The 25,275-nt window shown below is 44.9% G+C and overlaps 1 protein-coding gene across 7 annotated transcripts in view; it reads left to right on the top strand.

Annotated features, from left to right (window-relative positions):
* The window catches only part of HIP1R (huntingtin interacting protein 1 related), a 62,413-nt gene extending 46,338 nt beyond the window's left edge, over nt 1–16,075 (top strand). For all 7 annotated transcript variants that reach the window (XM_065568725.1, XM_065568727.1, XM_065568728.1 and 4 more), the window contains 15 exons: nt 500–694; nt 1,640–1,787; nt 2,605–2,691; nt 3,661–3,768; nt 5,475–5,611; nt 7,428–7,538; nt 7,807–7,865; nt 8,298–8,328; nt 8,460–8,522; nt 9,188–9,288; nt 10,056–10,161; nt 11,078–11,201; nt 12,193–12,254; nt 12,830–13,033; nt 13,734–16,075. In XM_065568725.1, the coding sequence (XP_065424797.1) occupies nt 500–694; nt 1,640–1,787; nt 2,605–2,691; nt 3,661–3,768; nt 5,475–5,611; nt 7,428–7,538; nt 7,807–7,865; nt 8,298–8,328; nt 8,460–8,522; nt 9,188–9,288; nt 10,056–10,161; nt 11,078–11,201; nt 12,193–12,254; nt 12,830–13,033; nt 13,734–13,781 (1,584 nt within the window). In that variant the 3' untranslated portion in view covers nt 13,782–16,075. The remainder of the gene's footprint in view (nt 1–499; nt 695–1,639; nt 1,788–2,604; nt 2,692–3,660; nt 3,769–5,474; nt 5,612–7,427; nt 7,539–7,806; nt 7,866–8,297; nt 8,329–8,459; nt 8,523–9,187; nt 9,289–10,055; nt 10,162–11,077; nt 11,202–12,192; nt 12,255–12,829; nt 13,034–13,733) is intronic.
* Nucleotides 16,076–25,275: the final 9,200 nt, after the last annotated feature.

Raw genomic sequence — 25,275 nt, 5'->3', positions numbered from 1 at the left:
ATGGGCTGTCTCGGGGGATTCATCATGGGCTATACATCTTTCATGTCTAGGTCCCTGACTGCAATGGCTGTGGCTGGCTGTCCAGTGGCCTGTGTGTAAATGAATTTGGTGGGTCCTAGGCCCGTTCCCACTTGGTGCATGTCCTCTTCACAGAAGCCACTACTGGACTTGGTGCTAAGTAGCTGAGAGACCAAAGCCATGGTGATCTCATGCCACCCCCTGTGCTGGTCTCTCCAGGAGAACAGTCTGAGGGAAGCTTGCCCTGCTGTTGAATAACAGGAGGGGTCCCTCATCGCTTTCTAAGAGCACTAAATTTCTTCCCAGATCTTTAGAAGGCCAAGAATCCCCCATGACTGGCTGGCCCAGGCTGGCATCGGTTGTCATGCGGGTTAGTTGGTGCCTGGTGCATAGTGGAGTAGGCAGAGATTTGTGCTGTGCTGAGGGCTTGGATTGTGTGTGAGTAGTTTTGAGACCCTGGCTCTTCCTGCTTTGTTTTCAGGCTGGCTCCGAGCTCCACTCCCAAGTGGAAGCCCTGCATGCTGAGAAGGACTCGCTGAGGAAGTCGGTGAGCGAGAAGGAGTGTGAGCTGCTGTCCGTAAAGGGCCTGATTCAGGAGAAGGAGCTGCTGTTGAACCAGGAGGCAGAGAGGAGTGCTAAAGAAATCAGGGAGCTGCAGGGGAAACTCATGGAAAAGGTACCGAGGAGAAATGTTTAGGGTCTCAGGGCAGAAGCCCCTTTCCCGAGCATCCCTCGGAACCTGCTGGGGCCCCGAGCGATGCGCATGCAGAGAAAGGAGCCAGGCAGGAGGCTTAGCCAGTGTGGAATGAATCTACCTAATGCCAAAGAAATCACTTTGTGGTCAGACTGCAAATGTCATGTGGCTGACGTGGCGAACCCCTTACAACCTGAATGGTCATTTGCAGTGACACAGCTTCTCTCGTGGGCAGATCTGCAGGTGATCTGCAGCCAGCAATAAACAAAGCCCTTCCACATCTCTGCCCTTCTGGGAGGGTGTATTGCCCAGCGGTCAGAGCAGTGAACTGGGAGTTTGTTCTTGACTCTGCCATTAATTTGGGCTTCGTATGATCCTGCAATGAAAGGCCATCTTTGCCTCCTGAATATCCCCAAGATTCACTCTAGCCTCGTGCCAGATAACTCCCGGCCTGCTGAAGCCCGTTTCTCATTCCGTCTCCTGGACGGCAGCGTAGTGAAGGCTGGCCTTGTGGGTGAGGCGCAGGAGTGGGAGGGAAGAGGGGCTCCAGCCTGAGCCCAAACATCTACACTGCAGTTAAACAGCCCCTTAGCCTGAACCCTGTGAGCCCGAGTCAGCTGGCACGGGCCAGCCACGGGTTTTTAATTGCAGTTAAGACATACCCTAGATTCTCTTTTGGGCTCTGCTAGAGACTTCCTGAGTGGCTTTGGGCAAGTCACTTTACCTCTTCTCCTCAGTTTCCCCATCTGTGAAATGGAGGTAATACTTCCCACCAGCTTCTGGGGCACTGTCTGTAAAGCCCACTGAGACCCTGGGCGGAAGGGCACTGCGGATGGGAAATGATTATTACAGAGGTGGACAGCTGCAGGCTGGGAAGGACTCCGAGACCCTGCAGCATGTGTAATGTCTTTTGTTTACAACCCACAGAAAAACCAGGAGCAGAGCCTCCAGCAGAAGCTTCTGGATGACCAGTTTGGTATGCTCCAGGGGACGGTGAAGGAGGCAGAGAACATCATCCAGGACGCCATTGCCAAGCTGGACGACCCCTTGCACATCCGATGCACCAGCTCTCCAGGTAGGGAGCTGTTCGGCCAACGGCCGTTGGCAGCCAGGGAGAGCCGAGCTTTGCAGATGCGAGCTGGCTCTGTGCCTTCTCCCTGGCAGGTGGGTGATGCTGCCCCATAAGCCTCCCTGGCACTCTCTTCTTGGCTAAATATTGAGCCTGAGGGGTTCTGGGCTCCTTGGCTTTCCCTAGGGTGAATTATCTGCGACAGAGAATTTTCCTTCTTTCGTGAGTCAGACCCTAATGCTGCTTGAACGCACCCTTTGGCTTAGGCAACTGGACGTCTGTTGGAGTGTGAGGAGAGGGAAGATCCCCTCTAGAAGGTGCTGATCCCACCCTCGGCCCCCATCTGGCCAGCCAAGCCGCGGCAGAACAGTTTGGTAGCTCTGCTGTCTGTGCCCTTCTGGGTGCCCAGGCTTAGATGCCGGGCTCAGATGCAGGTCTGGAAAGGGCTCTTCACGCCGAATAGCTGCAGGGCTCTCTGAACCAGGGGGCTCAGGTCAGCAGCAGCTTGGTCACGGCTGAAGGAGTGTTGGGCTTCAGTAAACAGGAGGCATCTCAAAATAACTGTAGCACTCAAAAGGCAAAAGAAAGGCTCAGCCCCCGATTGGACGCTCAGCACTCAGAGGTATCCTCTTACTAATGCAGTCACACTAGGACAGCATGGCCTGGAAAGCCAGGAACAGGTTAATTCTCCTGATCGGGGCCCAGCTGCAACATCCAGACCCTCCAAAGCTTTGGGCTGTTCAGACAGGTACGTGGCCTTGTTCAGGCTCATGTCCCACGTAATCCCTTCCTCGCCTTCACTTGACCCTTGGTGTCTTTGCAGATTACCTCATCAGCCGGGCGCAGGCAGCCCTGGAGTCTGTGAACTCCTTGGAGAACGGGCACGCGCAGTATCTGACCAACATGACAGGTAAAGGCGCCCGGGCCGTGTGACTGGATTGGAAGCTGGCACCGAGGCCAGTCCCGTGGGAGGGCACGTCTGAAATGGGCAGACTAGGAAGTTCGGGCGTGGTCGCTGCGATTTGGTCCAGACTTGAACAATCCCGTGTGCTTAATGTGTCTGTGAAATCCGTGGGGTGTAAATAAATCAATAAATCGCACGGCGACGGGCCCCGTTCAATACCCCGGAACATGGCCCCAGTGCTGAGAGCCTGGGCTCCCCGCCTGGGAGGGAGGAGGTGGGGGGAGTTGGGCATTGAGAGCGCTGGAAACTCTGGTTGTGGGTGGGTTGGGGAGCGTAGGCTGTGCTGGCCCATGGCTGCCATTTCTGCGAGTTCAGAGCTCTGACAGGTGCATTTTAATACCTGCACATGAATTAACTAATGAGGCTCTTCTTGTGTTCAGGGTATTCAAGTCCCAACCTCTCTATCTGGGAGCTAAGGATTAGTGTTCCCAGATTGGGGGACGCTGAGACTTGGAGGGATTGTTCAGCCTCCTAACTTCATATTTAGGCTCCCACGGGTGGGATTTACAAAGGGAGCCAAGTGACTTAGGTGCAGACGTCCCTTTGGCCTCGACGTCAGGCTCCTGTTCATGCAAAGGCTGGCCAGGGCGATTTTACTCAGTGTCACCCAGTGAGTCGGTGTTGGAGCTCGGACTAGGGTGCAGGAGTCCCTGGCTCCCAGGTCTGTGTGTGGGCTGCTCTGCGCTCGTCAGGCAGTTACCGATTCACCGTGTGTCCCAGCTCTGAGCATTGGTACTTCGGACACTGCTCTGGGGGTCGCTGACAAACGCTTGGTGTAGGTGAGGAGAAGGGCGAGCCGATGGCCAGCAAGCAGGCAACTTCCCGGCTAGAATGATCCCCGAAACGTTTCTCTGGCGCAGGGACCTTTGCGTGTCCAGTGCTCACCCTGTGGCTTGTCTCTCTTTGTTTCGATAGATGCCACTGGGTTGGTGGCGGCCCTGGCCCAGTTTGCTCACTTGACCGCTGACACCATCGTGAATGGCAGTGCCACGTCCCACATGGCACCCACTGACCATGCCGACAGTGAGTAATGAACTCAAAGCCTGCTTTAGGCACTTTCAAAAACCCTGGCGCAGTTAGGACTGGCACCAGCCGGGCAGCCCTGTGTCCTGTTTACTCCCAGGGCAGCCATGGTGTAGCCCGGGCCAGTGCAGGATCCCCCCACTACCCTGCTGAGGTGCCTCCAGCCTGATGTGCGAGATCGCCCTAGTGGGAACAGGCGACTTCGATCTCAGTGGTCCAGTCAGGCCTTGGTCTCTCTGCCAGCATGGTGCCCTTTAATGCCAAAGGTGCTGGTAGCTTGTGTGATGCAGACACTGGCCTGAGACCCAACCAGCTAATACATCTAATGCCTTGTAGTGACAAGTTCACGGGCTCTCCCCTGCTCTCAACACCTGCCAAGATTTCCAGCTCCACTTAATCAGCAGATGCCAGAGGTTGGTGCAGGTTTGAAAACAACCCGCTCCCCATTTGCCTAGTGCATTGGGCCTCTGGGGGCCCCCGCAACCCACATGGAATGCGGGAGTGTGGCAGGACCCACTGTTGCTGTCGGCGCCTGGCTGATGGAAAGAGGATGTGCACGTGCAGCCGGTACTTTCTTGTGCCGCTGAGGCCCTAGCAAGGTGAGGGGCACATCTGATGATGAGCAGGAAGGTTCGTGTCTGCTGGAGGGGTTTTGAGTGACTCACTACGTAGTGGTTAGGGCTGGGGAGGGCAGATCTGACTAAGCGCCTCTCTGCGGTTACTAAATGTGGTGCAGGCTTCAGCAGATCTTCCTTTCTGTTGTCCAGACATGCACTAATTGAACGTTACGGGCAATCTTCCTTCTTTGCCAAGGATGAATGCAAAGCCTTCCCTGAAGCAGGCTGTCCCTTATTTTTTATGACACTAGTGCCTAGCTATATCAGCGCTGCACTGTGCAAACATGTAGTGAGAGAGTCCCCACCCCAGAGAGCTTCCTTTTGAACTAGACAAGATGGACAAAGAGTGGGCAGGGAACCAGACCCAGAGAGACAATGGGCTGGTCCCCACTTAGTCCGGACTTCGGACTAAGGTACGCAAATTCAGCTACGTTAATAACGTAGCTGAATTCGAAGTACCTTAGTCCGGACTTACCGCGGTCCAGACGCGGCCGGAAGTCTCCCCCCGTCGACGCCGCGTACTCCTCTCGGCGAGCTGGAGTACCGGCGCCGACTGTGAGCACTTCCGGGATCGATCCGGGATAGATTTATCGCGTCTTAACCAGACGCGATAAACCGATCCCAGAACATCGATGGCGTGCCGCCGGACCAGCCGGTAAGTGAAGACTAGGCCAATGTGACTTGCCGAAGGGCACACAGCGAGTTAGTGACACAGCCACCCATGTCTTCCAAGCTCTAGTCCAGTGCTCTGGCCACTAGACCACGCTACCTCCCTATTTCCTGCCTCGCCTTGTTTGTTCACCTGACTCTCTCCTATGGCTAGTGGTCTTTCCTGTTGTTTATTTTCTCTTCTCCACTGTAATACCTGGCACTAAGATCACACTCTTCAAGGCATTTTACAAATGTTGCTTAACCCACCCAACGTGTCTGAGGAAGAAGCCACAGAGGGAGTCAGTGTGTCAATGTCAGGACCTCCTGGTCCCAGTCCGGCGCTTGGACCACTAGACCATAACCCCCTCACGCAGAGGAAACAAACTGCCTGCATATTTTTTAATCCTTTGCCGTAACTGAGACTCTTTCTCCTGTCAGAATTAACTGAAACCTGCAGGGACTGTGGGCATCGGAGTCTGGAGTATCTGAACGAGCTGAAGGATAAGCAGTTGCTGAGACAGGCAAACCCGGAGGACGTGAGGAGAACTCTACAGGGCATCCTTCAACTGGGCCAGGTAGGGGGCGCTCCTCGGAGTGGGGATACACTCGTGGAGGAGCACTTCGTCTTACACACATCATTGTCTTGGGACAAATCCACCGTGAGTGTAACTCCATCCAATCCAGAGGAGCCACACCAGGAAAGATTTGACCCACTGGGGCTGAGACATGCAAGTAGGAGGATGCTCAGATGATTCAGATGGAAAGGAAATAGTGTCCGCAAGTGGCGCCCCCTGGCTTCCTCTGCCATTGTTGATGTGCGCGGGTGGTTTCCTGGTTTCTATTTATAGCGGCAAAGTTAAGCCTTTGCTCTGCAGGGATGTGGCTTCTGCTGGCTAGCAGTGAGTGCAGATTAGTGCTTAGCAGCAAGGAGCTTAACACCTTTCACTTTTTTCTCTTGCTGGAAAGTCTGTCGGATCCTCCCAGCTTGTTATACCCGAGGCTGGGGACTGGCTTGGGTTTTAGACATGGCATTTTTACCTTCTTCAGAAATGACTATTCCAGGTCCCAGAACATCTCCCTCCTCAAGTCTCATCCTGATGGGCATTCGCTCTTGGTACCACCAGCCGGCCCCCAAAGGACCCCACCATTGTGTCTTAGACTGGCAGGCAATTATGCATTCACTGTGGTGAGCGCTAGCATGAGGGACTCCCTTCTCCCCCATCCATGGCTGCCCCTCCCTCCTCACTACTCTACACCAGAAATCTAGAGCTGTGATGTATTCCAGCTCCCTTGGTCCGTCACCTCTTTCCTCTTGCTCTGTGTTTAAACCCCCTCTAATTTCGTTTTGTTGCAGTCATGGGGCAGGAGTTCTGTGTTTGTATTTGGTTACACTTGTAAAGCTAAGTGTGTATTGAATTACTGTCTGGCATTCCAAGCCCCGGCTGGAAAAAGGAAACTTTCTTTTGGAATTGGTTTCATGTCTCATTCTTTATGATCTTGTCTTGATATTAATGTGGAACAAATGACTATTTTTTTCTTTTTAGATTAAAAAAAAACAACCCCCAACTGAACATAATGTTGGTGAGAGCCTGGAGCCTTGACACATTAATTCTATTTGTGTTTTTGTAGCACCCACCCTCCTTATGTAGGAGCAGGCTCCGTTGTGCTGGGAGCTGTACAAGCACAGATTGGGAGACAATCCTGACCTAAGATCTAATTTGAATCTCTCTCCTGTGCATTTGGGTTCTGCTGGAACCTGATCAAAGTCCAATATCTCAATGTTTGTATTTGATTTTTTTTTTTTTAATTCCCCGTGTGCTTTATTTTAATTCCAGGAGCCATTTATAGGGTTTGAAATAACATGATGGTGGGTAGCATTTCAGTGGAAATACCCTTAGACCAGATCAGGTTATTTTAGTCCAGTAAGTGGCTCCCTGAAACCGTGAAAAATGTGCAAACCCACATCCATCCTCCTGCCCCAAATCACCACTAGCATTATACATTAATATGCTACTAACTTATAGCACAACGAGCTCTTCTGCCTTCCGCGTGCTCTGGAAAGCTACCGCAGCACTCCTGCCTGCTGAGCATGGCACCATTGTGAAGTGCAGGTCTGTCCCTGGCTTTGGAGTGTTTTCTTGAAATGGAAAATCAAACTTCCTTTATGACCCTTTGAACCTCTCTGAGATTCCTCTGATATATTTACTGCAAGACTCTGGTCCACCTGGATCATTCCCAGCTCTTCATCTTTATGGAGAGGTTTGTTCTTGGGGTTTTGCTCTTTCCAGGCCAAAGAGAGATTCTTGCTAGTTGTTTGTTTGAAAGCTTTGGGAAAGTTTTTATCCTGGCGCCTGATTTCACGCTGGCTCGTCGCTTTCTTCCCTTTGCCAGGAGCTGAGACCTAAAAGCTTAGACATCAAGCAAGAAGAGCTGGGTGATATGGTTGATAAGGAAATGTCCTCCACCTCAGCAGCTATTGAAGATGCTGTCAGAAGGATAGAGGTGAGATGAAGACCGTGGACTCTGTGTCTAGCAGAGAAAAAAATCGGAAATCTGTGTGAGACTTCTGGCCTGAGTCCCAGTAGAGCTGTGTGTGTCTGTCACACTCTGAATCAAGGACCCCGAGGCAGACAGGGATCCAGAATTCTCAGACCTGACCACGTCAGTTCATTTGACAGGATCTCATGAAGGGAACCCCTCTTCCTTTATTTTTCCTACCACAGCCAATCCGGTGGCAGTTTTTAACCACCTCTTCCTGCCTTCTCAACAGGAGATGATGAATCAGGCCCGAAATAAAAGCTCTGGTGTTAAACTGGAAGTGAACGAGAGGTGAGTAAAAAGTATCAGCTAAGGGAGAGTGGAATCTGGAGCTTCTCTTTTTGAGGGGAAGAGCTATTAATGAGGACATAGATCTCTTTAAATGAAGCTGTCTGTGTAGTGGTGTCTCTGTTGACAAACCTGCCTTTCGTGTGCCTTGTACCATCACCACCACCAGCACTGTTGGATTTCTTATGTTCAAGCAAAATGTTATCTCCTGCAGAGTGGGGAAAAAGCATGTCCCCAATATAACATGCTGGGCTAAAATGTATTTTACTGCAAAACTCCACGTACTGTACCTTGCTGCATCTGTTTTGAAGCTGTTTTCTGGGGTCCCTCAAACCGGGTTCCCCTTGATCTGGTTTCATTTCCATTTTATTTTAATCACACGGAAGATGTTCCCTCAATCAAACTTGCTAAATATTTTCTCCTTGTTTCCAACAGAATTTTGAACTCCTGCACTGATCTGATGAAGGTCGGTACTTCTGATATTAAACCTACATTAAAATTCCTGGAAATATGTGGTGTAACTTCAAATGCTTGGCTGAGCAATTGCTCTTTATCAAATCCTTGTGAAACAATGTAGTCTGCTTTGATTTGTTTCAGGCAATTAGGCTTCTCGTAATGACATCCACCAACCTACAGAAGGAGATTGTCGAAAGTGGAAGGGTAAGGCTCACTTTGGGACCATACAGCCACTCCTCTTTGTGGGCTGACATGAAATACTGGAGGAATTTTTTTCAAAAATTGCTCGACTTGCGCAAACATGAACCTAACGTCACAGTTTCTAAAGCAGACCGTACACTGTGAAACGTGGGGTGTTTATTGAAAAAGGCATCCGTAACCTGTGCTTTTAGGAGATGTTTGCTCTCATCTTAACAAGCCTGGTCAATGTACAGAGGATGGTGATGACTCAATCCAGTCTATTTTAAACAGAAGTCAAAATTGTCAATCCTGGGGGGCCTAGAATTATAGATTTAGGTATTTACATGAATGTGACCTGATTTGTCAGAGATGTGGAGAGCCTGCAGCTCCCACTGACTTCAGGCACAGAACTTCTGCAAATTGCGCCACTTCTGGGTCGGTGCCTGGATATGGATTTAGGAGCCTCACGCTTTTGGGAAAATTTCACCTGCACGTTCTATGTTTTTGGTCGTATAAGTTTGTTTGACCACGGTGCCCTGAGACATGCTGTGTCTGGTGTATTCAAGGGAGCTGAAACTTTTAAGAACAATTTGAAAATGTGACATCTATTTTGATATGTTGATTGCTTATTTAGAAACTGATGCAAAGTGTGTCCTATTAAATGCGACCTAACATTTTCGTGACAACAGGGGGCAGCAACGACACAAGAATTTTATGCTAAGAACTCCCGTTGGACGGAAGGCTTGATCTCTGCCTCCAAAGCTGTGGGATGGGGAGCCACGCAGCTCGTGTAGGTATCTGCAATGCCTGTCGGTTTTAAATAGTCACAGATTGGAAATGTTTCTCATGCACTGCACAGGAGGTTACCCTCAGTATGTGCTGCACTATGGGTGTACAGAACCCCTGTATATGCTGTAACCTGTAACCAATGTGCGCTCCAGTTTCCTAGCAACTGAATTTAGAGCTGACCAAATAGACTATATGCGGTAGGATCCCAGTTCTCTAGACCCAAGCCCCTCAATCAATTGAACAGGTAGTGTTGTCTCCTGGGCTGCTGCCCCACCTTCCCCTGATCATCGACCCCTAATAATACAGACGTTAGATTCTAAGGTTTGTCCCAGGAGAAGGATTTTTGCTTCCTCTTGTTAGCAAATATTGAATATGTTTTGGGTGTTACCACAATCGAAATAGTAGTAATAATGTAGGGCTCAGTCCTGCCAGGAGTCTGACCTCCATTCTGACCGGTGTGAATGGTAGGACTGGGTCTGTGGGAGAATAGTCCACAGCCTGATACATTTCACAGCAAGGAAGTTTTGTTTTCTGATAGCCTGAATCCAGAACCACTCTAATCATCCCTTTCCTCCTTGGTTTTTACACCCTTCAAGTACTTCTAGACTCTGGGGTTTTAGCACGTTTCCTCTATACACGAACCCTTTCAAAGAAAAGCTTTGCAAGCAATTACTTAAAGCCACATGCAGAGTTTGAAGGATAAATAGTTTTGCACTTTCCTTATGTCAGGCTTCTCTAATCAGACTTCACTGTTGATCTATATTCTAGAGAATCTGCAGACAGAGTGGTCCTGCATACGGGCAAATATGAAGAACTGATTGTCTGCTCCCATGAGATTGCAGCCAGCACAGCCCAGTTGGTGGCTGCATCCAAGGTAAACTTTTGAACAGAAATGCATAAGAAAGAGGTGTAAGCTGTGACAAGTGTTGTTCTGGTGGGGACACATCTAGGCATCAACGTGTGGGGGTCTGCCTCCCCTTCAGAATCAGTGCAGGCTAAGCAAAACTCTCTTGGAGAGGAATTATTACTTTTCAATTTAATTATGTTTTTTTTTAAAGTGAGATGTTGAATCCTTCAGCTCCAGAAGGGCTGGCCTCTGAAAGAGGATACAAAACCTTCTTGCCTCTCCTTTTGAACTGACTCTGTAGCAAGAGTTCTGATACCAACACAAAACCCCAGAATAAATAACTGTAGACATCTGTGTTGGAGATTATATATATTCCATTTTCCGCCACCTTTCCAATGTATATGGACAAAAGAGGTTTTTAAAGGTTAAAAATGATTGATAGGTAGATAGATATTGGGTTCTTTTATCTGTGTTGCAACGTTAGTTGATTAAAACTAAAAGCTTATTTTATTTTTCACCACTGATGCTTTGTTAGTTCACTTATTTTGGTCACATCGGACAATGAAAATAAACTAGTTAATTTCACATTTGCTTCTAGTCCATTTCGTCTTCAGGTTCTTATGGACTAGCAGCATGCTGCTGCAGTAATGTTTAAATTAAAAAACTAAATAACCTTTTAAAAACAAAACCTAGAGGTTGGGCCTAGCCTGCTTGATGCAGCAAATAACCAGATTCTTTCAAACAAAAGCAAATGATGTCTTGCCCCTTTTCCATTTCCGCAGCTTAGCTGTGTCTCATTTGGCTTTGAGTAGACTCTAAAGGGTTCAGGTTTCCATTCACGCGCACATTTGGAAGCGTGTTTGCATATGTACAAAAGACTGGCCTCTCTCTGCAGTTCCCTTGTAGCTAAGTGACTCTGAAAACACCTGGTTGATCTTTGCAGGTGAAAGCCGATAAGAGCAGCAGGAACCTGGGCAAGCTCCAGGAGTGCTCACGCAACGTCAATGAAATGGCGGCCAATGTTGTGGCTTCCACTAAGTCCGGACAAGAGCAGATTGAGGACAAAGGTGAGGTGTAAACAGAGCCTTGGGGGTTTCAGTGCAGAAATATACACGACTTTCACACTGCTTCCAAGGGTCAGCTCATGTGCATTTCAAATGAGCAGATAATTTATACGCTTTCTGCTAAGCGCCCGTACAGAGCTGGTGGGAGGAGAATATAATGGTGGATCAGTGTTTAAGTGCAATGGGATTCCCACATTCTGGGGTTTGGGGCTCTTGGCCTGCAGAGACCTATGCTTCTATCTGGGCTCTGGGAAGCACATTCAGTCATTTTTACCATCATCGACACCGCTGCTCTTACAACAGACTCCACTGGGCCATCGTAAGGGCTTTGGCTAGGCACCAAACATTCAGGCAGGCCTGAACTACTGACTGTGAATTACAGGCCCAAATTGCAATGCAGCCAGGAGATGAGTATCGTTCTCCTGCAGGTGCACGCCAACTACCAGCTGCAATTGTTCCTTAAAACTTTTCAGTGATTGAACTTTTAAAAATAATTTTTTTAATAGTTTAGCATTCATTTAATGTGAAATATTCCATAGTGGAGACACAATCTAGGAAGTGATTTCTAATAACTTCCACAGGGACTAAGAGAAAAGTAGCTGTTACAGGATCAAACTTTTCAGTCTTTTCCCATAAATATTTGGGTCCCCGTTTATAAAGTTTCCAGGGAACTAGTGGGACAACATCCATCCTGGCTGACACACCAGGGATCGAACAAGGGAACTCCAAAGCTAGAAGTGTGAGCGGCTAGAGGTCGATCTAGCTAGAGTCATCATGGCTCTGCACCTGGGGTTGAGACATACGTGCTTCAGCTGTGGATTGGGCACAGAGAGAGGGTTAGTAACGCACTCACCAGTGGGTTACACTAGCACTTTCCCCACCTATTTGGACTGAGTGTGTGTGTCCAGCTGGCTCTGTTCTGTATCGTTGTTGGGACATGATCCTTGTAAGCTACAGGATAAACCCCCTCTCTCTCTCCCTCTCCCCCCACAAGATACTATGGACTTCTCTGGCATGTCGCTAATCAAACTGAAGAAGGAAGAAATGGAGACGCAGGTATGGCACCCCTTGCTGAGACTAGGCAAACAGGGCTAGCTTTGTTTTACTGATCTAGCAAACGGAGTGCTCCCAGCCGTCCTCTCAGAACTAGTCTTGGAGAATCTCTGGTATGGATTTAAGCAGACAAGTCTTCAGCAATAAAATGGGACATAACTGACCTTGTTGCCAAAGAGTTCAGTCTCCTAGAATAGGAATATATAGCAGAATGTATTAGGATGGGACACTGCAGCTGCCTAAAATTCAGCTTGTGGTTCAACAGCAGAAATGTCTTCGTCACATCCCCTCCTAAAGCTCACTCTAAAGCTAACCTCGTTGTATGGTGTTCCTGGTGCAGAATGGCTGCCACGTTCTACCCCAGAACAGGCTGCATTTCTGGGGTAGGAGATCCCTGTGATACCGTTAAGAGCTTTAGGCCCCTTAAAGAACATAGCCATGATCGAGAGCTTCATAAACCATAATGTGATGGGAGAACGGTCCCCTTCTCTGACTGCTGCTGCCTATGACTAGAGGGATCATAGTGGTGTGCACCCAGCAGCTTGGGGTTAGAGAGTAAAGGGCTTCTTGTTATGCAGGTGAAGGTGCTGGAACTAGAGAAGAAGCTGGAGAATGAGCGAATTCATCTTGGCGAGCTGAGGAAGAAGCATTACGCTTTGGCTGGAGTGTATGAAGACCCAGATGAGGGGGATGGGAAACCAGGTGTGGCTCCAAAGCGGAGCATCTTGAAGAAGCCACCACTGGCTCAGAAACCTGCCTTCCCCCTAAAACAGGACTGTGAGGTATTCTCTCTGATCCATTCCCCTTCCGCAGTGCTAACTAAACACCTCTGGTGGTTGCTATGTCTTATTTATCCTTGTTTGATGTAGGGGGAAACTGAGGCAGAGCCAAGTGAAGCAACGGGCTTGGGGCTACACAGCAAGTCAGTGGCAGAGCTGGAATTAGAACATGGGAATTGCAGTTCCCAGAGCTCAGCCCAGTTCAACACCGGGTCTGCTGCATGCACTCGGTGTTTTCAGCATGAATAGTCCCCAGTGCACTTCAATCTATAAACTGGTGGGATTCATACAAATGAAGGCTGGGGTGTGTGTGTCTCAGTTTGCCTCTGTAACAGTCCTGCCACCCAGCCAGGAATTCTTACGCAGGGGGGAGGGGAAACGGAGCAGCAGTGCACCTGCCCTCTGGGAGACCAGTGAATGATGATTATTTATACCCCGTGGGCTAGGTGGGTCTTAGAGATGGAATTAGGTAGGTCCCTGCCCCAAACAACCTACAGTCAAGTTCCAGACAAAGGGTGGAGAGTTCCCCTTGTGATGATGGTCAGTGCAGTTCAGAGAATGGGGCAGGAGGGCACATTGACAGCTCTTTCACTACTGCTTTGGTGAAAGGACCCAGCTGCGGTGGTTGCCATGGGCACTGGTGATGATGCCGCCTTTTACCAACAGAATTGATTAATGGGTTTTTTCCACATTGCCTTTTTAGCTGGAGCAACACGACGGCGTTTTTCAGGCCCACATTGTAAATTTCTAGGGGGCTACAGAAGTTGATTCAGCACACAAGGAAGAGGAGGCGTGGGCTGCTGCATTCGCCTTCCAGCCACAGTACTTCATCTTGGTGGAGGGGGCTAGGATTCCTGCCCCTCCTAATCCTGCTGGGCTCAGACTGTGCAGGCACCACGTTACCCCTCACAGGAAGAGCTCCACGTACCGTGATGTAGGCATTCCAAAGCTGTTTTATCTGTGTTTTAAACAGATACTAACTGGATTAACCCAAGAATTGCCTTCAAGCTGGCAGGCTGTTGTTCGGCTGGTACTCCTGACTGCCACGTGTGAAGAATAACATGACTTTATACTTCCTTTCTATCACTAGAACAGTTGGGTTACTGTCATTTACTAAAGCAATGCTAACAATGCCACGTGGTACATCAGTTCCACAGAAAGCGATTGGAGCAGCTCTCCTAGGTGATTGATTTTTTATTTATCAGCAGTAGGAATCTTAAGTAAATGTAGGTGTATCTCACTACTGTAGTGCACAAACTTTAAGGAAATGTGAAACGTTTTTAAAGTAGGAAGTTGCTCTTTTCTTGCAGCATTTGGTTTAACAATGTGGCAGGTTGAGAAAGGGTAACGGATGTCTCTGCATGGGTAAGTACTCAAAGGAAGAGGCATAATTTAGTTTTAAACTGTCAATGTTTAAATGTTTTTAAAGGAACAGGGCTCATCCAGGGGAGAACTAGTTAATATATATGATGGCAATAAGGGTGCAAACTTCTTTCTTATTAATGGATCAAGGTCAGGGGAATAGTTTCACTGTTTATAGTTAAGATAATTATCAGAATTAAACAATCTTGGTGTACAATATCCATGTAATAATTATTGGTAGAAAGTCTGCAGCAATAAACATTTTGGGGAGATGTTAATTTAAAGAGACTGTTGGTTTAAATACTATAAAATTCCTTCCCCTGAGTTACTAGTAACATTTAGATTTGAGAACATTTTATTTAAATATATATTTTTTTGCTTTTCTTGCTGTTTATGGACAATAGTCACTTTCACTATAGCTCATTGTAGATCTCTTGTGAAGTCAGTTTCAGGTCCTGGGTCTCATGCCCTAGCCCAGTGCTGCACTGGTTGGGACTGCAAGAACTAGATGGAAATGTTTTAGCCCTACCCAGTCTCTCTGGCACTAGGAAGTGTGGTATATAGGAATGTGTGACTGCTCTTCAGTACATAATGCTTAGGGAGAGCCTGGAACTGGCTTCAACTCCCACTTCCCATCCTGTTTGTTCTCTACTGTAGGGGAGAGGTCACTGGCACATTGCCACATCAGGCTTCTAAACTGGAAGTGTGGTTGTCTTCATGCATTGTTTGATCAGCAGCATAGAGCCATGCACTGGCCTTCTCCCCCTCCACACACACCCCAGTGATTTGGTACTTCGCCTCCTCCACTGCTGAGAGCATGGCCCAGGCAGTATAGTGGGTTGATAGTATACTGCAGGGGGAGTCCATAGGCAAACCACTAACCAAATCTGGACCACCAGACACTTTTGAATAGACCCTGAAATCTTTACTTATTATGGTTATTGCAGTGTGAAAAAATGTTTCTCTGGAGTCTGGACCGTGACTATTTTTTGTCAAAAAAATAACAGACTCCCCCGCTGTATGTTAGAATGAACTGTCTCACTATCAGAGCTTAAATTCAGCTGGAGCAGAGCTCCTGTAAATATTTTCAAACCCTGGGCACAGACGCCCTGAGACCCAGCACCTCCTGCAGGGCTCCAGGAAATACTCAATGGGAGTTTAAGCCCTGTTCACTGTGCAAAGAGCCCTGTACTCAGCATTTCAAATGTGGATGCATAAGGTTAATTTATGCAGCAATACACCCGATTGAAAACGTTGGCTGATATGTCTTCTGAAACCACGTTTTACTTCCGGGAGAGTGATTTTTGTCACTTCAGGATTTCAATTAAGGAATCTGACCACTCAGAACCAAGATTTCTGATAACTGAAGTGAATCCAGGTGACAACTTAGCCTGTCACTGCACCCTCCCACCCAGTTAATTGAAGGTATTTCCATGTAGACAACCACACCACAAATCACTTCTAAAGGTAGTACTGACATGCAGTCTGCAGCGGTTGCTTGCTATCAACTTTTCAGTGTGAAGACAAGACTACATGATGGAACTCTCACAGCAAAAGGAGAACTGAAGGCTTGTAACTGTTTTTATACTGAAATCTGTTTGTTATATTTTAGTAGCAGGAAAGCTTGGTTTTGTACTCTTTTGTAAATCTCAAACAAGCAATAAAATGTGTTCATGGGTCTAATATCTTTATTATAAATTGTGGCAGGTAAGGGGAGACAATTTAACAAAGGGGCAGGTTCTGCTAATGAGTCAAGTTAATGCAGACAACAGCTAAGTTTTGGTATTCAAGAGCACTTCCTTCATCATAAAAAAAACAAGTTTTTGTTCACACTTTTCCCCCCTCTGTTCAATTATTTTTAGCATTGGAAATGGAAATTGGCCCTTCTTAAAACACTGCAGCTGGTTGGGACTTCTGTTTGGTTTGCACAGAAAGACCACCCTGATCACATGCACCTGAACAGCCACTAATGTTTAATAAATATTCATATCCCTCAAAATAGACCAGCACATCCCAGTCCCACAGATCAGTATCAGTCTCTGCCTCGCCTTGCCCTAAACTTTTGTCTGGGTGGAGGTGAGGCAGCACCAGGACAGAGCAGCTCAGTGATACTTGCTTGAGCTAGCTCATTTCCTAGCTGGACACATCTCCTCTATGCTTCTGGCTCAGGGGCTGAGAGCTTAGGAGCATCTTTGAAGGGCAAATACTTAGGGAGACACAGCAGAGGGTTTTCAGGAAAGGGAGAGAATATGGTTAAGGGAGAGGGGAAGGGTAGTTGTAGGGGAGAAGAGTTATTGCTGGAGATCTCACATGGAAGGGCTCTCAGCCTGTTCCCTAACATCCCCGTTGATATAAGGGGCACTGGCTATGGGTCACCCCCTCACGTTGGGGAACTGATGGGCACCTTTAGGTGAAAGTGAGGCTGCACACAAAGAGCTCAAAGGGAGATGGCAGCCTGTGGCTTTGGACAGCAATGGACAATATCCTTCCATCTCATGGCTGCTAAAGTCAGCAATTAATGAGACTCTTAGGGAAAAACAAACAAACCCTGGGAGACTTGGTCTAAAACTGACCCAGTGTTGCCAAGTTACTGTCGTTGTTCTAAAGCATGCCAACATGTCTGAGCAAATAGACACCCTGCTGCATACATGCACCTTGCCATATACAGCTCGGACTCTCCCTCTTTGCATAGGCTGCCGGTACAGCAGGCATGTTTTAGGCGAGGGGGAGAGTAGAGCTGCATTTCTGCTACTATTCAACGTTGGCTTTGGTAACAGTCGAGCATGGGTGCTTGAAGGCCCAACAAAACTCTAAATAAATCCTAATGGCAGGGGACATCTCATTCTATTAACCCCCAAACGTTTACACCACCCCCTTATTTCATCCCTTCTTATTCTTCCCCGTCTAGAACAGTTTGGCTTATTCCGAGTTAGGAAAAAGGTTCATGCCATCACTATTTAATAACTATGCAGAATGGACCTAGGTCTTTATAGATTCAAAATGCTGCACAATAAAATCCTCAACAGTGTTGTCTCATTTGCAAGGAAAACAATGGCAGCCGCGAAACAGCTTGCTGAATGCTAAAACGAATTAATTGTATGCAGTGCTGTTGTAGCCATTTTGGTCCCAGGATATCAGAGCTCTGTGTAAGCTCAAAAGCTGCTCTCTCTCACCCACAGAAGTTGGTCCAATAAAAGATTTTACATCACCCACCTGGTTTCAAAGCAAAATTCGTAGCAGGGCCAGGATTAGCATCCAGGCCTTCAGTCCCCAACACCATGCTTATTCCCTCCACACAGTCAAATCCACACGTGTAGCCTGCAACATGGAAGGACCGTAGGAAAAGCAATTAAACATGCTGGAATGAAGATCCTATCCACATCTCAAAATCTGTAATGTAAGGGGCCATCCTTCAGACTGGCTTGTATAAATTACAAGTTACATTTTTGCATCAGTGACGAGAATGATCGAAGTTCAAGCCATTTAAGAAAAACCTTAAACAGAAAACCTTTTAGCCCTTATGTCAGTGCTGGTCTGCAGCGACAGCAGTTTGGTTACACTACCTCTTGTAGAGCCAAAACAGTAGTAGTAGCTACCATGAGAAATGTTTGGCAAAAAAAGTCTAGTTGAGGTAATGGGACCGACACAGCTATAACAACCCTGCATATAGTAGACAATGCCTCAGACAGGAATGGTTATAGCTTCCTTTCCTTACCTGTTGCTGCAAGATTCAGCACTGGAAGGCAGCCAGAGAGCTACTGCCCCTGGTTTTATTTATTCAAATCATTCCCAGAACCCTTCTGCAGGACTGAGCTGTATCCTGAAGTCACACATCAGGGATGAAAGCGAGGCAAGGAAGGACTGAACACGTATTCAGAACAGCTTTTGGTTCCTGCAGAACTATCACAAAATTAAATATAATAGAAGAGACTTTGCTTCACGTGTAAGAGGATATTGCACTGTTGCCTCTAATCATCTAAATTATTAATATTTTCACCTGATTAAATTGTAATCCTATTTTTTTCCTGAAAAAAAAAAAAAAAATAAAATAAAACAACACATCACCCAACAAATAGCCAAGTCATTAAAGGAGAAATTTGCCCAAAGCAGAGCCCACTCTATTCATTTACTGAATGTAATCTTGAAACTGTTAACAATTACAGATCGCCAACTCCAAAGAAAAAGTAAACACCAAAGGAATTTAGTTTATCATTTATTGAAATGAACTAGTGGTCTCTTAACCACTAACAATTCCATTCTTATACAGCACAAATAAAACCTTTATAGTATTATGTTACATTAGAAACAAATACCACTGTAAGTGTAGTGAGAGTTTCAACCTGCTTAGAGTCTCTTCCGATTTCCAGCTGCCCCAGTCTGATTTCCCTGTATGAAATGCATTTTGAAATAGGGTTTTTGGTGTTAATCTTGTGCGTCATTTGACAAAGCAAGTAACATGTCTAATGCATCAAGCTATACTGAGTACCCTCCACCCCGCCTGGAAGATTTACATCCTTCCTAACCTCTTCATTAAAGTGCGTGTGGAGGGGGAGATATTTACATACCAGTTTATTATTTTAATATGCTAAGTAGTGTTGACAGATTAGTCAATTATACTTATTGGGTTCTCGGCACTGTGCCAGGTAAGTCCAATACCTCTTAGCTTTCTTCAGTTTCACTCCATCCTGAACTTCATCCTTTAAGGTCTGAGAAATAATACATAGTGGACTTGTCACACTATGCATAAAAGGGGGAAGGTAGTTCTTCAGTTTCATAGTTGCTTTCAACATATGTACAAACAGTGCTAATGATTTATTCACAGGAAGAGCAAAGCCAATTAACACAGTGAGTTCCATGATGGAAGTACCTCCAAGGAATACACACTTTGGCTAACGCATAACTATAACCACAACAACTCATCACCATTTGTCTATCCACAGCTCATTTTGCTGAATGTTCAAAGAACTACGATAGTGTATACAAATGAGATTTTTAAAGAACCATATGGATAAACATGGCAAGTCCATCTTCATTGCTGTAGTACTTTTATAATCTTTAAAAATAAAAAACCACTAACTACACAGCACAGGTAAAGTGAACAAGGTCACTATTTACAAAGTTTCATACAAATGTCAGCAGAAGTAAAAACCATCCAAAAACACATTTTAAATGCTACCTACAGTCTAAAATCAAGTTACACCTCTCAATTTAAGCTCAGTGCCCACTCTATGTTATAAAGACATTTCCTTAACGTAGATTATTTTTAGGACGTATTTGCCATTTGTAGCAAAAAATCACACCACACCGTATATTAAAGAACATTTTGGCAAGAGAATTGAGCCATCCCTTCATATAGGATCCTACTTGCCAATGGTATTTTAACCTCTCATTTTAAAGAGTACAGATTAGTATAGTTCTAAACATCCTATCTACAACAGAAACTACTCGGTTTTTAATAAAAATAGTTGAGAGACACTATCACATGGGGATAGGCCTGAAATATCACCTGCATCTCTCATTCCACCCAGAAAGATTAGTATAGTGTCAACTGGGTTTCAGAAAGCAGGATTCAACCTTCCAAAGTTCTCTTCTTCCTCCACCCTCAAACACTGCCAACAGTCAAGCATATTAGTAACCACAAACTAGTTTGAACACACACACACACACACACTTTATGAAAGAACATTTGCCATAAGCAGCTAGAGTTCAGTTGCAAGATTGCTACAACTGACTTAATACAAGTTTCCTTGACAGTGTATTTTAAAACAAAATAAATCAAATCCATCATCCATTGAGGACAATTAAGCATACAAATAGCAGATACCACCCTTTAATCTTCTAGAGTACTAGCTGAAAAATCTTTTATAAAAAAGGATGCCTTTTAGAGCCCTTAATCAAAGGAGTTAAGCAATGGCCATTGATTTGAAAGGTATGTTCATAGTCTTACTAGTCCAATTGCAAAGAGTGATTTTTAAGGCACATCAGCCACATACATATGTGATAATGCATTGTTTTCAGACAGCAAATTGCATCAGCTTAATTTGTATTTAATTTGCACAGTACAGGTTTGCTTTTTTAGACAAAGTATCCCTGAATGGTCCTGTCATCATTATACAAATTACTTTAAAAAGAGGAAAATGTAACAAGTAAAAATATTTTGGATTATTTCTTAATAGAAATTTTTACGTGTATTTTACTTAGACTATTTCTTACTAGAAATAGTTGGCCAATACCACTCCCCCCACAAAGGTAGGTAGATAGTATTCAGTATAAAATTCAGACCACACTTCTTATCCCCTCCATCACTGAGAATTTTTCTTAGCTCAAAATAAATTGGCACTTGCTAAGTGTACAATCTACCTGGTTTACTTTACTATGCTTTTAAGAATCTGATTAGGGACATATTTACCATACAACCCCCCTAAACTCCCTGTACACAACCACCACCTCTTGTGGCCTAGCTCATTTTCATAGCAGCTTTATGCTTTGCATTCAGATACGACATTTAACATCCAAATGGCATCACCAAAAAAATTATTTTGAAACATTAGTAGTTCACAATTCACTTAAAGCGAGCCATAATGGGAAGACAATACCAAGAAAAGAGTATGCTACTCTATTTAAAATCATTTACGATCAGCTAGTGTATTGGGAGACCAGACTTGCAAACAAATTCACCACACATTGTTTCACAACTTGTTAGGCTTACCAATTCCCTTCTCATCACTTTCCAGGCTTTCAGGGAGCTGTTCAGATACCAAGAACTTTGACCATTCTGGTGCCTTTGATCTTCTAGGGGCAGTTAGCCCAACAGCCTTCCTTCCAGACTAGATGCTATTATGCTAATATTAGCATGTAGCCACTACCAAATTCTAGGGGAGAAACAACTAGATGAGTTATGGTTTGTGTAGAGAAAAAAATATTCTATTTTGACCTTTAAGGGAAAGAAATCCCTGGACCATTCCTGATGGAAAATTATTACAACCACTTCTAAACAGTGGGAGATTGTAGTTTAAAAAACAGCTGCCTCTAGATGAGAGATGGAAAAGATTTTGGGCCTGGCTTTTTCGTAGGTGTCATTGTTTTAGGCTGCACTGGTGAGAGATCTGGGGTCAGAGGGAGTTTAGAATATGAGCTAGGCTGCTCAGCGGTGGATTAAAAATGTAGGCTTGTGACTCTGGCTCCAGTTCCTTGAATCATCACAATGAAATCCGAGCTTCCAAAGTCATGAAAAAATATATTCTAATCTAACCCACATACTTAGAGAAATTAAGCAAACACACAGTCAGCCCCTCCACAGCAAGCGTGGGAGAAAACCAAGATTGGGGTGGGATAAACTAGGGTGAGGGGATGGAGGGTGTTTTGAATTTGAAGTTGATACTAGGAGTTTTCTTTAGGCCAAAAGAATTGATCATCTAGTACCAAAAGTGGTGAATCTTTGTCACCAGAAATTATTAAAGGATAGAGAGAGCTGAACAGTGTGTGCACACAAACTTACCACCACCGTGAACATTCATGATAGATCACAACTGCTAGCTCGAAACAGACGCTCTATAATACCCGCAGGGTTGCAATATGCCAATGACATGCTGATCTCAGTTTTAATGGTATTACACCTTTGTTTTATATTTAAAGACCAGCCTGAGTTAGGCAACCAATGTGTCTCTCCCCCCCCCTCCAGGAGTTAACATAAGGCATTTTTCACCACTAAAGGTTACCACCATTTGGACAATAATCTACATAAGAAACATTTGTCCATGCAGAATAAATATCACTCTCAGCTTACCAAACATTTGACAACTTCCAGGATGGCCTATTTGGATCTCAGAGTAAATGCTTTTAACAGACTTGTTTGGAAGTTACATATTAACAGTCTTCAAACTGCAGCCATTGTCCCAACTTCCTAGAAAACCAATGCTCAGCAACTGCAACTTCTTGATTCTGTCTTCCCGCACAGGCCACATCATTTAAAGGCACAGAAAGGAAGTCTCTTATATTCCCAGCTTTCAACACTGCCAGTTTCCTGCAGCACAGGGGGAAGTGTGTCCCCAGTCTTTGCACCCCCAAGATGCAGCTAACTGAACAATATTATAGGGGAAAGACTTCTTAACCATAGCTGGTGATCAGTTTACTTGTGCTAGAGTTTCTGCTTAATACTGCGTTTAAAGTGGCAACTACTTTTGGGGAGTATCCCCAGGTCTCTCTTCTGCTCTTCCTATGGCTCAGGTGCCTAAGTAGACTTGGTAGTCTTATTTCTCCATATTTATATTGTCTTAACTATGTTCAGTGTAAAGTTTTTCTGCATGAAAACAGGAGCAATGTGTAGGCCTTTCTCCACACACTGTCAACCTTCAAAAGTTTAGTATCTAGGATGTGCAAGATCTATCTTCCTAGCCAGGTTAAGTAGCAGGAAACTGAAACTTAAGAGCTCCTCTGTAAGTTGGCACCTGGAAAGGGTAAAATCTACCTGGCTGCTTTTCCTAAAACTTTCGAAAATCTAATGCAAGAATGTCTGTTTAGAGTTTGTGCTCCTCTGATTCTAAGAGCAAATTTACTGTACACAACCACCAACACTGTGGCCTAGACCTGGGGTTAGTTTTTCAAGCAATACACACTTCCATTGCAGATTTATGCTTACCATTCAAATACAGTTACCACACATCAAATACCAACGGATGGTATAGAACATTATTTTGAGACAAATGGTTTACAATTAACCATGCTTAAATCAGGCTGTAATGGGAACATAATACTAAGACAGACAAATATGCTAGTTTATTAAAAATCATGTACCATCACTAGATTACAGAGAGACCACACTTATTGTGCAAACAAAACTACTGCACATTGTTTCACAACTTGCTAGGCTTATAAAATTACCCCTCTATTAGCGCTTTCCGGACTTATCTAAGGAACTGTTCAGGTGCCAAGAACTTTGACCAATCTGCTGCCTCTGAACTTCTAGGGGGAGGGTTAGCCAAAAGTCCTATTTTTAGACCAAGGGATTTCCTGATAAGATTTCCTAGTAATTGCTAGCAACTACCAAGTTTAGGAGGAAAACAGCCTATTGAAAAATCATGGTTTGGATAGAGAAAAAAAATATTTTATTTCTATATTCTATTATTCTAAAAAGTTCTATTACCACCGTTAGAGGAAGACAGCTCATGAATCATTCCAGCCAAAGAGAAATTACAGAAGCTTCAGGACACTGGGAGATGAGGGACGGAACACAGAAAACCCCAGACAAGAGAGAGAGAGAGCAAGACAGACATTTTGGACTCTGCTTCTATATCATTGATCCAGTTTAGAGTGGGCAGGTTCAGGAGGGATTGGGAAAATGAGGTTTGGTGCTTTAATTGGACACCAAATGATACAGCTACCCAGGACTGGATTAAGACATAGGGTTGTGCTCAGTATCCTGCCTTCTGGAGTCACATGATGTAACATTACTCTAAACAGTGACTCTATTGTATCACAGGGGTTGCCAGTATAACCTTTCTAAACAACTGATTGGTTGGTCCCCTCGGAGCTCGCTTTCCAGGGCAGCGAAACTTGTCTTAAATTATTACTATTCAACACTAACTACCCAGTACAGGTAAAGTGAATAAAGTCATCATTTACAAAGTTGCATACAAAAGGTTAGCAGAAGCAAAAACCATCCAAAATGGGCATTTAAAATGCTATCTGCATTCTAAAACCATGTTACACCTTGCCATTTGAGCTCAGTGTCCACTTTTATGTTATAAAAATCTTTCCTTAACTCTGATTCTTTTTAGAAGTATTTGCCATTTGTAGCACACATTTCAAATCAAACCACACTGTATATTAAAGAACATTTTGGCAAGAGAATGGAGCCATCCCCTTATATAGGATCCAACTTGCCAACAGCATTTTAACAACACTTTCATTACATACAGTACAGATTCATATGGTTCTAAACATCCGATCTATATCACAATTTACTCTTTACCTATAACAGATGAGTTGGAAACAGTGTCAGAGGGTGGGAGGCGTGAAATGGTATAATTTGTGTTTCTGAAAATAAGACTCCAAAAGCTTCCCAAAGCTCTCTTCTTCCCCCACCGCCCAAACATTGCCATCAAGCAAGCACAAAAGTAACTACAAACCAGTTTGCACATACATCAATACTCATTAATGGCCAAGCATTTTCCATGAACATCTGGAGTTCAGTTTTGAGACTGTTCTAACAACTGAAACAGTCAGTCATTGTGACAGTGTCTAAAAACCAAACTAATCATCCGCTCAGAGCAATTAAGCATATAAATAGTAGATACTGCCTTATTCTAAAGTACTAGGTGAAAAATCTTTCATAAAAGAAAGTGTCCCTACATCCAAAGGGTTAAGCAATGGCCATTGATTTGAAAGATATGCTAATATTCTAGTAAGAATATTACAATCACAAGTAGTGATCCTAAGGCACATCAGCCACACGCATATGTGATAATGCATTGTTTTCAGACAGTAAATTGCATCAAATTAATCTGTATTTAGTTTGCACAATACAGTATTTTTTTTAAACAAAGTATCCCTGAATGGTCCTGTTATCACTAAAGGAACTAAAAACAGACAAATTTAGTAAGTAATAAAAATATTTTGGACTATTTCTCAGTAATACCAATAATGGGCTATACCATTCGAAAAAGAGTTAGGTACATAAAATGCAGTGCAAAGTTCAAAATACACTTATCTCATCCCTGCCATCGTTTCTGAGGAATTTTGTAACCGAGAAAATAAGTTGGCAATTGATAAGCATAAAATCTACCTGGTTATTTTTACAAAGCTTTAGCAAATCTAATCTGAGTGCCCATTTAGAGTTTTTGTACCCATCTATCAAGCTTGTAGCTCTAGATCTGGGTTTAGTA

The sequence above is a fragment of the Chrysemys picta genome, chromosome 15 (assembly GCF_011386835.1).
Source record: "Chrysemys picta bellii isolate R12L10 chromosome 15, ASM1138683v2, whole genome shotgun sequence".
NCBI classification, from domain to species: domain Eukaryota; kingdom Metazoa; phylum Chordata; order Testudines; family Emydidae; genus Chrysemys; species Chrysemys picta.
Note: the sequence above shows the minus strand (reverse complement) of the source record. Positions and strands in the feature narration are given on the sequence as shown.